The sequence below is a fragment of the Nicotiana sylvestris genome, chromosome 8, assembly GCF_000393655.2.
Source record: "Nicotiana sylvestris chromosome 8, ASM39365v2, whole genome shotgun sequence".
Lineage (NCBI taxonomy): Eukaryota > Viridiplantae > Streptophyta > Magnoliopsida > Solanales > Solanaceae > Nicotiana > Nicotiana sylvestris.
In genome coordinates this window covers 99,686,524-99,701,727 of record NC_091064.1, presented here as the reverse complement: position 1 = coordinate 99,701,727, position 15,204 = coordinate 99,686,524, and the positions used below count along the sequence as shown (strand labels likewise).

General features: G+C 33.2%; 1 protein-coding gene across 1 annotated transcript; it reads right to left on the bottom strand.

Moving 5' to 3' along the window:
• Positions 1-1,639: 1,639 nt before the first annotated feature.
• On the bottom strand, positions 1,640-3,191 carry LOC104212470 (probable aspartic protease At2g35615). Its single transcript, XM_009761743.2, has 2 exons — positions 2,062-3,191; positions 1,640-1,962 (listed from the first exon to the last, which is right to left on the bottom strand). The coding sequence occupies exons 1-2, from the start codon at positions 3,173-3,175 to the stop codon at positions 1,679-1,681; spliced, it is 1,398 nt and encodes a 465-aa protein (XP_009760045.1). The 5' UTR covers positions 3,176-3,191; the 3' UTR covers positions 1,640-1,678.
• Between the last annotated feature and the right edge of the window lie 12,013 nt (positions 3,192-15,204).

Sequence of the window (15,204 nt, the reverse complement as noted above, 5' to 3'; positions counted from 1 at the left end):
ATTCATGTGGGGGATTGTTGAGTTTTTGTTTAAGATGAAATAGTCTTAAAATTAGAGTGAATGGGAAATGGGATTTGGATTCGGATTTGGTCAAATGATCGATCGATTGATTAATTTTTTGGACCAAATTTATTTGTTAATAGTGAATATTAACGTGATATAATCCGTGTTTGTAACGGATGTTTTCCAATCCGTGTATTGTGTTGCAACACTAAGCAACAATGCAGCCTAGTGCACCTCCCACAATGGTGCAAGTGCTCCTCCCACCAAGCAAGTGTACATTCCACCATGTAAGTGCTTCCTCTATGATAGCCTAGTGCTTGTTGCACCATGGAGGGGGCGGATTTCTCTCAAATAACTGCTATAAATAGAGCATAAGTTGGAGAGAAAGAAGAACACATCGGAAAAAACACTCGAAACACTCTGTATACACTTAATATACATTCTGTATACACTGGATATACACTCTGTATATACTGGATATACACTCTGTATACACTGCGTATACACTGAAAAAACGAATTGCAATCTGATATTCTCTTCAGTAAGAATTCAACATTGGCTATACTTTGCATTCCTTCCTCTCAGAATTTCCATTCGACTTCTGAGTTGTCCTCCTTATTCTGCATTGTTTTTAACTACAAACAAAGCATCCATAAGTGTGATTTGCTGCCGAACTTTGTGTTCGCTGAAACACTGGGGTTTGAAGTACCGCTACACCAGTGTGCAATTCGTTCTATCCTGGGAGGAAATAATCTATAACCTTGGGTACTAGGAGGGGATTAAATTCCTTAAGGAAACACTGTGAATTTAGTGGGCTCGAATTAATTTCTGTTTTTATTTATATTTACGTTTATAAGCTAACGTTCTAATTTCCAGAATCATTATTTACAAATATAGACAAGAAAATAACAGAAGTTTCATATCAGCGTACATAAGAAAAGAGAGCTATGTTATACTAGTCTTAGCATTTGGTTATTTAGAGCAAACTTTGTGATTTTCTCATAATTATTATGTGGTATTAAATATTTTTGAATAGTAAACCATGTCTTAATGGAATTCTAAAATTACCTTAATTCATATTAAAGTTGGTGAGGTCCAAAATAGGGCGAAAAATCAGATTGAATGAATATAGGTCGCCTCTGCAACATCTTTATTTACACGGCTTCGCTACTAAAAGGAAAATAATCAACCGAAATATCATTATTTTCAAGGCATTCCAATAAAATAGCATCAATGAGCGCAACCAAATGAAATTTAGTGGAAAAAGTTAGTGAGTCTGAATTCAAAAATCAGAATAAATGGCAATAAAATAAGATTGAGTGTATGTAATTTACCTATTTATCACTCTTGCTTACTCTTGCTTTTTCTTTTGAAACTCTTTCTTTGCTTTTTGAGGGTCTATCGGAAACAGTCTTTCTATATACAACACTACCTTTCCCAGACCCCACTAGTGAGATTACACAGGGTTGTTGTTGTTGTACTTTTTCTTTTGAAAAGGAAAATCCCTAATAAAATATCATGATTTTCAGTTCTTCTTTGTAGAAGACTAAATCAAGAAACAAAAGAATAAGACCAACAAACGAAGAATAATTTAAACTTTATAGAAGCGAAATTCATTACATAAAACTGCTTAAATTAATAATATAAAAACCCAAATTCTAACTAAAGACTTAATTCAGTGCTTGGTACAATCAGTAGGCAAGAAAGAGAGTCTTTTGTGTATAAGATCATATCCAATAAGGTAATTCACTTGCGCCAAGTTTCCAAATATAGCAATTTCATCGGCTGGCACAATTGTCAAACAAGCCAAACCTTCATCAACTTCTGCAAATGTACTCGTTGGTAACAACTCAACATCAGCATTCGTGAAATGGAACACAATCTCAGGAGCATTAATAACACCATTTTTAGACTCGTAACATAGCGCAAAAGTTCCGGTCGGATCCTCCTTCCTTTTACCTGTCGAGAAATGATATAATTAAATAATTAAAATTGGAATCTGCCGATCTATATAACAGTTAAACCTTTTAATGAAATGGTCACACAATTTAACGTTACCTTTGATCGTATCCACCAATGTTGATTCCAAATTCTCGTAAAAATCACTAGGGACAAATGTCAATGTCGTCCCAGAATCAATTATCATATTCCCTAATTCACCATCAGCAGCAAAAGAACTTAGTCTCGAACTCTTGAATGCCAACTTCTTTTTCCCAACACTAACACTTTCAAGATTTATATAGTAGTACGTTCTGGGCTCCTTTAGAATTATAGGAGTTGTAACAACTTTAGGTCCAGAAAGACGTGCTAAAGGTCCAAAACTAATATGACTTGTAGCATTAGAAGCAGAAGAAGATGATAAATCCAATGGGATTAAACAATAAGAGAATGATCCAACCACTTCTTTATCGAGTTGTTTAACGATTGAGATATTTGAACCTCCTAATCCAACGATCCCAGAAGTCAAATTTGTGAACGTGCCACCATTATCATGGCCACAACCAAATACAACATTAGGAAAAGAAACTTTGCTTTTGTCAGTTTTTGAAGGAAAATTTAAGGTATCAAAAGTGAAGGTCTCAAAAGCAACATCACCAACACTATGTGATTGGTCACCATAACTCATCTCATATTCACAAACATTTTTTCTAACACAAGTGGTACTCCCCACTATCTCACATGCCTTAGTATCACACTTGACAGTTTTATAAGTGGAGCTTTTTCTAGAATCAAAGAGCGGTGCTGTTTGTTGAAAACAATCGGCACAAGGCTTGCATTGAATCCATGTCAAGTCACTACCAGTGTCAGCAATCGCAACGGTTTCCACGGGGGGTGTACCAATTGAGAATTTCATGAGGTATTCACCGGGGATTGGAATGACATCAGATTGGAATTCTTTTTGGTGGATAAAGGAACGCTCTAGTGACGATGATGAAGTGGCAGCTTTGAAAAAAGATGCACGGGAAAAGGACCGGTGGTAGGCATCTCTAAGGCGTCGGGAGGGGGTGATAGAAGGGTTGTACAACGGAGAAAGAGGAGAATCGCGGTGGATGAGGTCAAGAGTGAATCCTTTTACACCATGATGGTTGGTTTTGGTTTTTCGACAAGAAACTAAAGCTAAAAAGGCTAAGAAGAATAAGAGGCTAAAAGAGTTTTTGTGATTCATCTCCATGGCTAGGGTTTAAGAATAGTTGTAGAACTTGGGAGGATTTATGCAAAACAGAAGTTGATAATTAGTCCCATTTTATAGGCCCAAAAAAAAAGAGTGAATGCATGTAAGAATATGTGTTCTGGTTATGAGCAAAACGATGCATGTAAGAATATGGAAAGTCCGGGAAATTGGGAATTTGATCGGGGAGGGGGGAGGTGGGGGGGGGGGGGGATATATATTAATTTTGGCAAGGAATGTAGAAATACAAAATACACAACGGGAAGTGAAATTATATAAATTGATTGCATAAAGAGTTTTCCCATAAAACAGATGGACACGAGTAGGTTAATTAATTCTGCGAAGATACAATGTAATAAAAATGAAGATTTTTGTTTGTACATACTTCTTCCACGCTACTTTTATTGCAGATCTTGTCCATGTTAAAAACGACTATTACCACCTGTTTGGAAAGTAACCTTGTAATTGAATTTGAGTGTAATTTGATGTAATTACACAGTTTTGGTATGTTTGTCTGACCAAGTCAGCAAGTAATTGATCGGGTATAATTACTCTTCAATTCTCAAGGGAAGACTGAAAATTGCTAGTAATTACATGGTTATGTTTTGAATCTATTTTCTTTTCTTTTTAATTTACTTTTTATTTCTATTCTTTTTTCCTTTTTAATTCATTTTATTTTAACTATTAAAATTCTTTTTTTCAAATATTATTCTTTTTACATTATTTATCTTTTATTTTCTTATTTCTTATTTTTCAACCATTACTTCACGTGTTTCTATATAATCTCTTATATTTTCTTTCTTACTTAATCATTTTATTTTTTTATTATTTTTATACTTAGCTATGTTATTATTCTAAATTTTAAAAAAAAATTATATTCATAATCTTAGAATAAGTCATCCACAAACTTGACTTATAATGAGTAATGTCATATTACATCACGCACTCTTTATCCACTCGTGAAGTTAAAAGATGATAAGTTTAACTTCTAGCGCAGCCAATCAGCCGACGACATGCTAATGGAACAAAAAGGTAATTACATTTTACCAGATTGCGCCAGCTGCCTCATCGGGCGCAATGGCCGGTGCAGGGGTGACCCATTTGACGCATGGGGCGGTGGAGTTTCTAGATTTAATATAATATTCAGTACAACTTCCTCCTCTTACACAATTACGTGATATTACCAGCTTTAGTTTTTCCCAAAATAATGCTCTCAAGCTTTCTAAGAATTCCCTAAACGATTTAGGGCTAGAATCAAAAGCGAACTTGGTAGATTAAAGTAAAGATGCTCGTGATCATCACTGTATCATCTATATATATTCATGTAGTAAAGATGTTGGAAACTCCTTGGAGATGAAAATAATCACCATAAAAGTGTAAAAATTTAGGAAGCGTAGGTAGCCCTTCAGAAAGATATGTAAGGCAGTCTTCTTCCTTGGCATGACTTGATATAAACGCTTCTTTCCAATTGATCCTCATGTTGTACGACTGAATTGGTCTAAGTATTTCTTGAAACATTATTCATGTTTTTGTATATTCTTTACCAGTGGCATTTTCTTGTCTAGTCTAAGATGTTTTCGGATAATATCTTGAGGTTGTGAAATGTAGTTCATTCTGAGTCTAACTCTAATATCTCTTGTGATTGGCCTTGCATTGTATATGTGTATCTATTTTGCTCAACCGAGCCCCCGATGAGGCCGGATACGAAATGATGTGTTAGGCGATATCACCGAGCCCTACATGAGGCCGGGTATGGAATAATGTGTCACGTGATATAACTGAATGCTCTTGAGGCCAGGCACAACTGAGACCTCCTGAGGCCGGGTACGGTGTGATGAAGACGTGAGACTTACCGAGTCGTCTCTAAGGCCAGGTACGATATGACATGAAATGTCCCAAAGAGAGGATGAACATGATATGAGATGATATGCCCCAAAATGTTTCTAAGCAATATTGTATTGTATTAAATATTTTATGCATAGCCCTAATGAGTGTCTTGATTTGTACAAAGCTTGCATACATTCATGATCCATAGATACTGCAGTGCAGGCCCCCTGTGGCTTGTCGTTGGTGGCCAGGTTGCAATTGGGTATTTATATCTCAAATGTTATGCTTTTAGTTTACATTTATATTATCGGCTTTACATACTCAGTACATCTCTCGTAGTGACGCTCCTTTCTTTTGGGCGTTATTTTCATGCTCACAGATACACATAGACCCGGTGATGTCCCCCCCCCAGTAGGATGTACGTTCCAACTGTTAGTTGTCGCACTCCACTTCTTTCGTAGTAGTTGTACAGAAGTCGATAGATATTGAAGTATGTGTTTCTGTTGTTTGGGTCTGGTGGGGCCCTATCCCGACCAAGTTATGCAATATGACACTCTTAAAGTCTTGTAGACTAGGGTCCGGTATATATGTAAATGTTGGTTATAACTCTCTCTCTTTATATATATATATTGAAAGTTTCTCCCATAGTTAGTTGTGAACCTTAGTTTTAAATTTCAGTATTATACTTGGAGGCCTTGTTGGCCTAGATCTCAGTTGAAAGGTCTAAATTTGGACGTTGGTTCACACGGGCCTTCAGGCATTGTGTGCCGGTCGCACCTCCTGAGGTTGGGGTATGACATGTCATTAAAGTTGAACTTTGTTATTGGATGAGGTTATATGTAAACTTAACTAAGTTAAAATAATAAATTACTTTTTAATATTTAAATAATATTATTATTTTCTAATTTTTTGTGATTCCATGCAGTTGCTCATATGTTTTATTTTTTTATTTTCTTCATTGAGCATAATTGTGTTATTGTTCTAGTTTTGAAACTATATCTCCTAATATTAAAAACAATGAGTCATTAACAAACGTAGCATATAATGAGTGATGTCATTAAAGTAGAATTTCATTGTTGAACGAGGTCATAGACTTATGTTTTCATATTCTCTTGAATTATATTTACTTAAATTATGTTGAAACTTATTTTATGTTATGTTGTAACTTTACATAAGAGTATTATGTTTATTTTTTTTAGATTTTCAATTTATGTTATATTTTCGGTTATATTTTATTTGCTTTAGTAGTATTGACTTATTAATTGAGATTGTATGCCATTAACTTTTCAGTTAAAATTGATAGATTCTTTTTTTCGTAAAATATTTGAGTAATGTTATGGAATTATATATATATATATATATATATATATATATATATATATATATATATATATATATTTATCAAGCATGTAATTTATGATGTTCTTACAAAATATGCACTTTTTAGTTTTTATAATTAATTGGAATAAAATATTATTAATTTAAAAAATATATGTCAATTATTTTTACATATTAGTTACAAATATATGATTAGTAACTAATATATTTTCAAGAAACAATATGTATCTTAAATATCAAATTTAATATCATTTATAAAGGCATTTGTTAAATATGAACTTTTAATTTTTGATATCTTTATATTTAAAATTTAATCTAACTGTGTAATTACAATTGTGTAACCAAACAATACACTTGTAATTGCACTGTAATTATATTATGACAAACAAACATGTCGTCTTAATTATAATACTATGTAATTACTAGGCTGTTTAATTACTACCCTAGTAATTACACCAATTCCAATTACCCGGTTACTTTATAAATAAACCCTTATTGAACAAATAGAAGGTTTTTAAAATTTTCTAGGCGTTCTTGTTACTTGGACCTTTGTTTAAGAATGTAACATGATAACTACTTAAAACTTTTAATATGTTTTCCTTGTGAGAAGATACTAATTAATTGTGTTGTGCACACTATGAATGCCTTTGCGTGACATTGGCTCGGCCTTTGGTCTGAATTCATATGAATTTAGGGGCATACAAATTTCATCTTGATTGAATGAACGAACTTTGGAAGTTTTCACACAAAGGGATTTAACTTCTTCTAGGCAATATTTATTGTTATCTGGCTTTATCTATTAATACAACATGATAATTTACTATAAATACACTTTCAGTATGAAAAGATACAATAGCGTGATTTTTTACAATATAATTGTCCATATGACATTCATATGCGTGACTAGGGGTGTACAAAGGAAACCGATAAACTGCACCAACCCGATAATCCGAGTCAAACCGAGAAAAAAAACCCGACTATGGTTTGGTGTTGGAAACAAAATCCGACCAAAATTGGTTTGGTTTGGTTTTAACTAAAGAAAGTCAAACCGAAACCAAACCAACCCGACATAACATATATATAAATTTTAGATATATTTAATATATAAATATAATTATTGTGATTTAATTTATAAATATTTCTTAAAAGATTTCATAATTTTATCTTTTGAGGTATTATTTCAAGGCTGGACTTAGAACTTTTGAATGTTGCAATAAGTTTTATAGCCATTAACATTAGTAAATTAAGTAGTGCTAGCAAAAGCCCAAACCAAAATCAAATAAATACTAATGCTAACAAAAGATATTCAATTCAATACTACGAACGAGAATGTATTGAATATCTATTTTTTGTTTTGCAATAATTTAGATAAAAATGCATAACCTATTTTTATTATTCCTTTAGCGTTTAGTCATGTAATTAATACTCCCTTAGTAGTCTACTTATTTTAGCATGACTTAGTACTTTTAGATTATGTTTATTTTTATTATCTTTTTAATTAGCAATATTTATATTACATAATTTTATTGTCTTTATTGTTAAATATTTTAGGATAATGCCATGACATATCTCATATTTTGTATTATTTTCTTGGAAAATACTATATATAGTTGTATCTTACTAGGACTAAAGAAATATTTTGAGCACAATTTATTTGTTTTGTTCTACAAAGGTTTTACCGGGAAAAAAATCCGAAAAACCTGAATAACCCGAAAACCCGATAAACCCAAAAAAATCGAGAGTGAAAAATCCGAGTTTTATTGGTTTGGTTTGGTTTTTAGATTTAATAACCCGACACAATTGGTTTGGTTTGATAATTGTAAAATTCGAACCAACACAACCTATGTACACCCCTATGCGTGACCGTTATTATTATACCAGTCTTAGTATACGCACTTTGCGTGTGTTCTCCATCTTAATGAGTAATTTTGATTTAAAAAATTACATAGATATTATTCAAAAATTATGTTTGAGTTAAAAAATAAAAATATAAGCTCCTAAAAATTAATGAATATTGTTCATATATGATTAACTTAATGAAGTAAGGAACTTTGTCTCAAATCCATTCAAAACTTTATTCTAGTGTCATAATTTTATTAGTTCAATTTTACACATTATCATGCTTCCTTTTTTATTTTCAATAAAAATACATGGGCTTTAAAGATTTAAGAGCTTTTCTAAAGCTATTTTTGAAAAGTTATTCTCAAATTCATTTAAGGAGACACAAACAAAGTTAATAGCTATATTTTTATTACGATTCTTCAAAGATTATTCAAATAACACAAAATATTAAATGTACACGAATTAATTATTTTAGGGGAAATTGTACATGAATTAATTATTTTATATAGTAGAATAAGTATTTTTAAAATGCATATTTAGTTATTTTTCTTTAAGATAATTTTACCTGCTTCGTTTACTTTTCTTGAATATATTTTCATTTTTTCCTTTGGTGATGATCTAGTAAACTACACTCTTCACATTAAGCATACTAATAGTACGCACACTATCTTAATGAATAAATTAAATCGTATAAATATTATATTAAAATATTATTTTAAGTTATATAACAAAAGTTGACGTTCCAATTCAAATATGACGTCATTGATCCTATTTACCTAACTCAATAAAAGAAGAAAATAATGTCCCATAAAAGTTCTCAATCATCGATCAATATATTCAACTAAAAATTTATTTCAGTTTTATAATTCCATCACTTCAAATTCACAAGTTATATGATTCCTTTTCAGTTTCAGTAATCACACATAACCCTTGAAAATTTAAGTGCTTTTCTAAAACTTTTTCGATAAGCTATTCACAAGTTCATTTTGGAAGACACACACAAGATTAGCAAATTGATAAAAAACAATAATTTTTCTCTCACAAGTAAAATGTAAATTGTTATATTCTTTTAGTCAATAAACAATACTACTATATGAATTGTTTCCAACATATTATAAAAAATATAAGTTTCTATTACTTATTCTGTATATCAAATTACACAACGAAGACAATGAGTTCTGAAAAGGAAAAGGAATATAAGGACTACTAAACCTAAGTACTTTAACCAAAAAAGAACGTAAAGGATTTCTAAAACTGGAAGAAGATAAAGGAAATAGGGACTCCTAAACCAAATTTTGTTAATGATTTTTACCTAGTTTAATAAGAAAAGATTTTATAAATAAAATTCTAGTTGATTCTAAATTCCTAAATATTAGGAAAGTAACTTAAATTGCAATTTTGACCAGTATAAAATTTAGTTTTAAAGGGTAAAAAAGGCGAAAAACATTTCGCTAAGGAGCTTCATACTTTTAGTATAGTATAGATAGATAGATATAGATATAGATATAGATAGATAAATTATTATTATTATTATCATTATTGATAATATTGTTGTCTGTTTTATGGTTAATATACCTTACCAGTAAGATGATTCTAACGCTTATTATATATGGAAGTACAAAAATTCATTAGAGATGTTGGACTATGTGCTGCAATTCTTGTACATAGATTTGTTACGACGAGTGGAATTCCCGGGCGTTATCACTTTTCTTTGAGATGTGAGATGCATGACTCATTGGGAAAATTAAGAAAGAGCTTATGACGCAGAAATTAAACTAGCTGGAGATTTATTTTTTTCATTTATTATATGAATGAATAGGGAGAGATGTCTTCAAATCCCGTGACATCTTATTTTTAGTAGAAATTCAAATCTTTTAGACTCATGATCATTTTCAAGAACACAGTTTTCATATGTAACACATAATTTTTCAAGCCTGGGACTAGAATTGATAGGTAAAAGATAGACAATTTAAAACCAAAGTAGATGCTAAACTAATTCAGAAATGGATTTAGACCTTTCAAAGAGAGCAAACAACAAATTTGAGTAAAATCCCAAATCCTTAATAAGGAAGAAATTATCCATTGAAACTTACCTTAATTGAAGTGAATCAAGGAAGAAATTATCCATTGAAACTTACCTTAATTGAAGAAATAAGAGTCTACAAGTAGAACTATATACACCTCTCTCAAGGGTGTGCAGTCATCAATCATCAAAACTCAAAAACAGTCTTTATGTGGGGGGTGGGGGGGGGGGGGTGTAGAGAAAGGAAAAAAAAGGCCAAAAACCCAAAATAGAAACCTAATGGGCAAAAAATGGAAAGAAGTCCGCAATAGAAAGTCTGTTCGGACACAGGTGTGCTGCGATGGCTGCAATCTACTCAAATTTGGTGCAAACTCAGTTGTTCTTATTTGGTAATCCTTTTTTGCTGCGAGGACTGCAATCACAATTCTTCTTTGGCAACCTTCATGGAGCATTCTATTGTGACTTCAACATAATGCTGCAATTGTACCTCCCGATGCTGTGATACTACTTATTCCGCTTCATGGTGACCCCCCCAACTCTCCCTTTCGACCACCTTAATGCTCGGGTTGACTTTGCGTATTTCCAAATTGGCTTTGAATGCATTACAAGGAGGTGGATTGGCTTTGCTTCTCCTTAAGGACATCAATGTCGATCCTTCCAAGATCTTTTTCATCAACCCTTTAAGCTCTTGCAATCTCTTGGCTTGGGATCTTGTGAATGGCTTGTCAAAGTGTAACAACAACAAACCCAGTAGAATACTACAAGTGGGGTCTGTGCATGGTAATGTACATAGACCTTACCTCACCTTGTGAAAGTGAAGAGGTTGTTTCCGATAGACCCTCGGCTCGAGAATAGTGGAAGGAAGCAATAACTAAATAATAGCAACAAGAAGGTAAAAGGCAGCGGAAGCAAATGGCAAAACATGTAATAACCAAGAACAAAGATACGAGAATACGAGACTAGTGTCAACCACTGGTAATAGTGACGCACCGTGAAATAACAAGGAACTAGGAATAGGAAAATACAAGACTAGTGCTAATACTAGTGATCGTTCTAGAAATGTAAGCCCTGTACTTGGATCAAATTCCTCACGTTCTAGAAATGTTAGCAGGGTCAACGTCATGTTTAGGTACAACCATTCTAAAAGCTCTAGCTTTTTGATATGGCAATGGTTAAAACAGATGCAAAAGTGGTAAAGCAACAGTGACTACTGAGCAGTCGATTCCAGCATGGTCTATGTCTTATGAACTGATAACCATTCTGAAAGCTCAAGTTACTGAAGCTAAACAGATGTGCATATAGATTCTAGTCTGGTGTAAGTTCTATATATTAAGGGTGACGCAGCCATATATTATCCATCTTTTGCATATATGATACTAATGGTCCACGCAAGACGGAAGTCCAACAAAGAAAGAAAATAAAGTAGAAAACCACAAATGAAAATAAAATCCTGCAAGGGAGATAAACAGAATTAAAGTACATCGGAGTTGCGTATAACTTTAGCAACACAAAAGCTAGAACGTTGTTCCGAAGTGGAAACCAGAACGGCTAGCTAATAGCCAAATATTGACAAGGAGATGTGCATGAAAAATTGCATAGTGGAAGATAAATCATGATCAAGATTGTGCAGGCGGATAGTTACATGAAAACAATGTTCTGCTAGATAGATAATTAAAGAAGAAGACAGAAAGCAGTTAATTGGTTGAAGATGAGAAACTTTGGAGGGAAAAATTCAGGCCCCTACTAAAAGCGATGATAGGCAGCTTGGAAGTTGAAGTAAGAAGGCGTGAAATGTAAATTTGGAAAGGGAGAATAATATAGATCAAACGGACACATAGTGATAAAGGCATGAATACATCACAATGGTCAGTGAACAAGGCAGAGCATGTCAATACATAGTTGATTGCTTCACTTTTTCCGTTAAGATTAATTGCCGTTTGCAACAAATTGAATGTCTGAAAGAAGTTTCATTATCACATTTTCCTAGTCATTCATATTCCCAAAAGTTCCTGACAACTCAATTTCAATTGTTTCCCAAAATCTTCCTTCGCTTATGGTAAGTTTCTCTAGAATTCAAGTTCAAAGAATACAATAGTCAGCAAAAGGCCATGTTATATGGATCATCTGCCTTGATTGTACTTGTGGTTTAATGACATTAGTTGAACTAGACAGACAAACCAAAAGAACGTCAAGTACAAATTTTCTCCAGAAATATCAGAGCTAGATTCTGTGATCTATCGAGTTATTGTGTTCCCACTAGTACTACTAACTTTCCCTTGTATTCATGTTCAAAGAATAGAATATTCAGCAAATAGCTAAGTTATATGGATCATTTGCCTTGAAGTACCTGTGGTTTAATGACATTAGTTGAACTAGAAATACCAGAGGTAGATTCCGCATTACTTATCCTGCATATCTTGTCATGGAAGTCAGAACCGAACAACCCCTAAATAATTTTCAGTTCACAGCACTCTAAATTCCTTTTTTCCCATTGAGGGCACTCAAAATTCTATAAAGGAAAAGATTACTTCTTTTCAAACTTTGCGCAATGCCTCAATAACTGTGAAGAACTCAATCAGAAAGGCATCAACACATTTAATTGCACCGATATAATGACATTGGATCGTACTGTTCTGATAGACATATAAATCCACATAGATGTTACTGATAACATGGTTCAGAGTAGAACTTAACAGATAGCTTTCCAAAGGGGCAATCTGAAAGAAGGCACAACATGTCAATAACTAGTCTCGACCTTCAATGATTGTTCTGATTTACCGGATTCTTATATTGGCATTCGTTTCGAATTATAATTTTGGTTTTAAAATAAGCTTTATCAGCACATGTTCCTATTCAGCCATTCAACTTTGACTCCCTCAGAACTCAATCTCGGAGGTTCCTCAAAAACTTACCTTCCTTTTAGCTACTTATCCTTAATATATTAATGTCCACAGCTTTACAGGATACAATCCATAGAAAAATGTATCACAAAAATTTAACTGGTAGATTGATTGTTCAAGAAACTTATCTGTTGCCGTCCCTGTATTAGATTTTAGGAATGTAACCACATGGCCACAAACATAACCTTAAGTTTTCAGGCCTTCACGATTCTTCAAATGGGAAATCACAACAATTTGGCAACACACTTAGAATGAAATGGATATATTAGTAGTATCTCTCACAAAATCTAAGGCATCAATAACTTGAATTGCACCTGGAACATAAAGATCTTATACCATCCCCCCCCAAGCTAGAACGTTGTTCCGAAGTGGAAACCAGAACGGCTAGCTAATAGCCAAATATTGACAAGGAGATGTGCATGAAAAATTGCATAGTGGAAGATAAATCATGATCAAGATTGTGCAGGCGGATAGTTACATGAAAACAATGTTCTGCTAGATAGATAATTAAAGAAGAAGACAGAAAGCAGTTAATTGGTTGAAGATGAGAAACTTTGGAGGGAAAAATTCAGGCCCCTACTAAAAGCGATGATAGGCAGCTTGGAAGTTGAAGTAAGAAGGCGTGAAATGTAAATTTGGAAAGGGAGAATAATATAGATCAAACGGACACATAGTGATAAAGGCATGAATACATCACAATGGTCAGTGAACAAGGCAGAGCATGTCAATACATAGTTGATTGCTTCACTTTTTCCGTTAAGATTAATTGCCGTTTGCAACAAATTGAATGTCTGAAAGAAGTTTCATTATCACATTTTCCTAGTCATTCATATTCCCAAAAGTTCCTGACAACTCAATTTCAATTGTTTCCCAAAATCTTCCTTCGCTTATGGTAAGTTTCTCTAGAATTCAAGTTCAAAGAATACAATAGTCAGCAAAAGGCCATGTTATATGGATCATCTGCCTTGATTGTACTTGTGGTTTAATGACATTAGTTGAACTAGACAGACAAACCAAAAGAACGTCAAGTACAAATTTTCTCCAGAAATATCAGAGCTAGATTCTGTGATCTATCGAGTTATTGTGTTCCCACTAGTACTACTAACTTTCCCTTGTATTCATGTTCAAAGAATAGAATATTCAGCAAATAGCTAAGTTATATGGATCATTTGCCTTGAAGTACCTGTGGTTTAATGACATTAGTTGAACTAGAAATACCAGAGGTAGATTCCGCATTACTTATCCTGCATATCTTGTCATGGAAGTCAGAACCGAACAACCCCTAAATAATTTTCAGTTCACAGCACTCTAAATTCCTTTTTTCCCATTGAGGGCACTCAAAATTCTATAAAGGAAAAGATTACTTCTTTTCAAACTTTGCGCAATGCCTCAATAACTGTGAAGAACTCAATCAGAAAGGCATCAACACATTTAATTGCACCGATATAATGACATTGGATCGTACTGTTCTGATAGACATATAAATCCACATAGATGTTACTGATAACATGGTTCAGAGTAGAACTTAACAGATAGCTTTCCAAAGGGGCAATCTGAAAGAAGGCACAACATGTCAATAACTAGTCTCGACCTTCAATGATTGTTCTGATTTACCGGATTCTTATATTGGCATTCGTTTCGAATTATAATTTTGGTTTTAAAATAAGCTTTATCAGCACATGTTCCTATTCAGCCATTCAACTTTGACTCCCTCAGAACTCAATCTCGGAGGTTCCTCAAAAACTTACCTTCCTTTTAGCTACTTATCCTTAATATATTAATGTCCACAGCTTTACAGGATACAATCCATAGAAAAATGTATCACAAAAATTTAACTGGTAGATTGATTGTTCAAGAAACTTATCTGTTGCCGTCCCTGTATTAGATTTTAGGAATGTAACCACATGGCCACAAACATAACCTTAAGTTTTCAGGCCTTCACGATTCTTCAAATGGGAAATCACAACAATTTGGCAACACACTTAGAATGAAATGGATATATTAGTAGTATCTCTCACAAAATCTAAGGCATCAATAACTTGAATTGCACCTGGAACATAAAGATCTTATACCATCCCCCCCCAAGCTCCAACAAATTACAG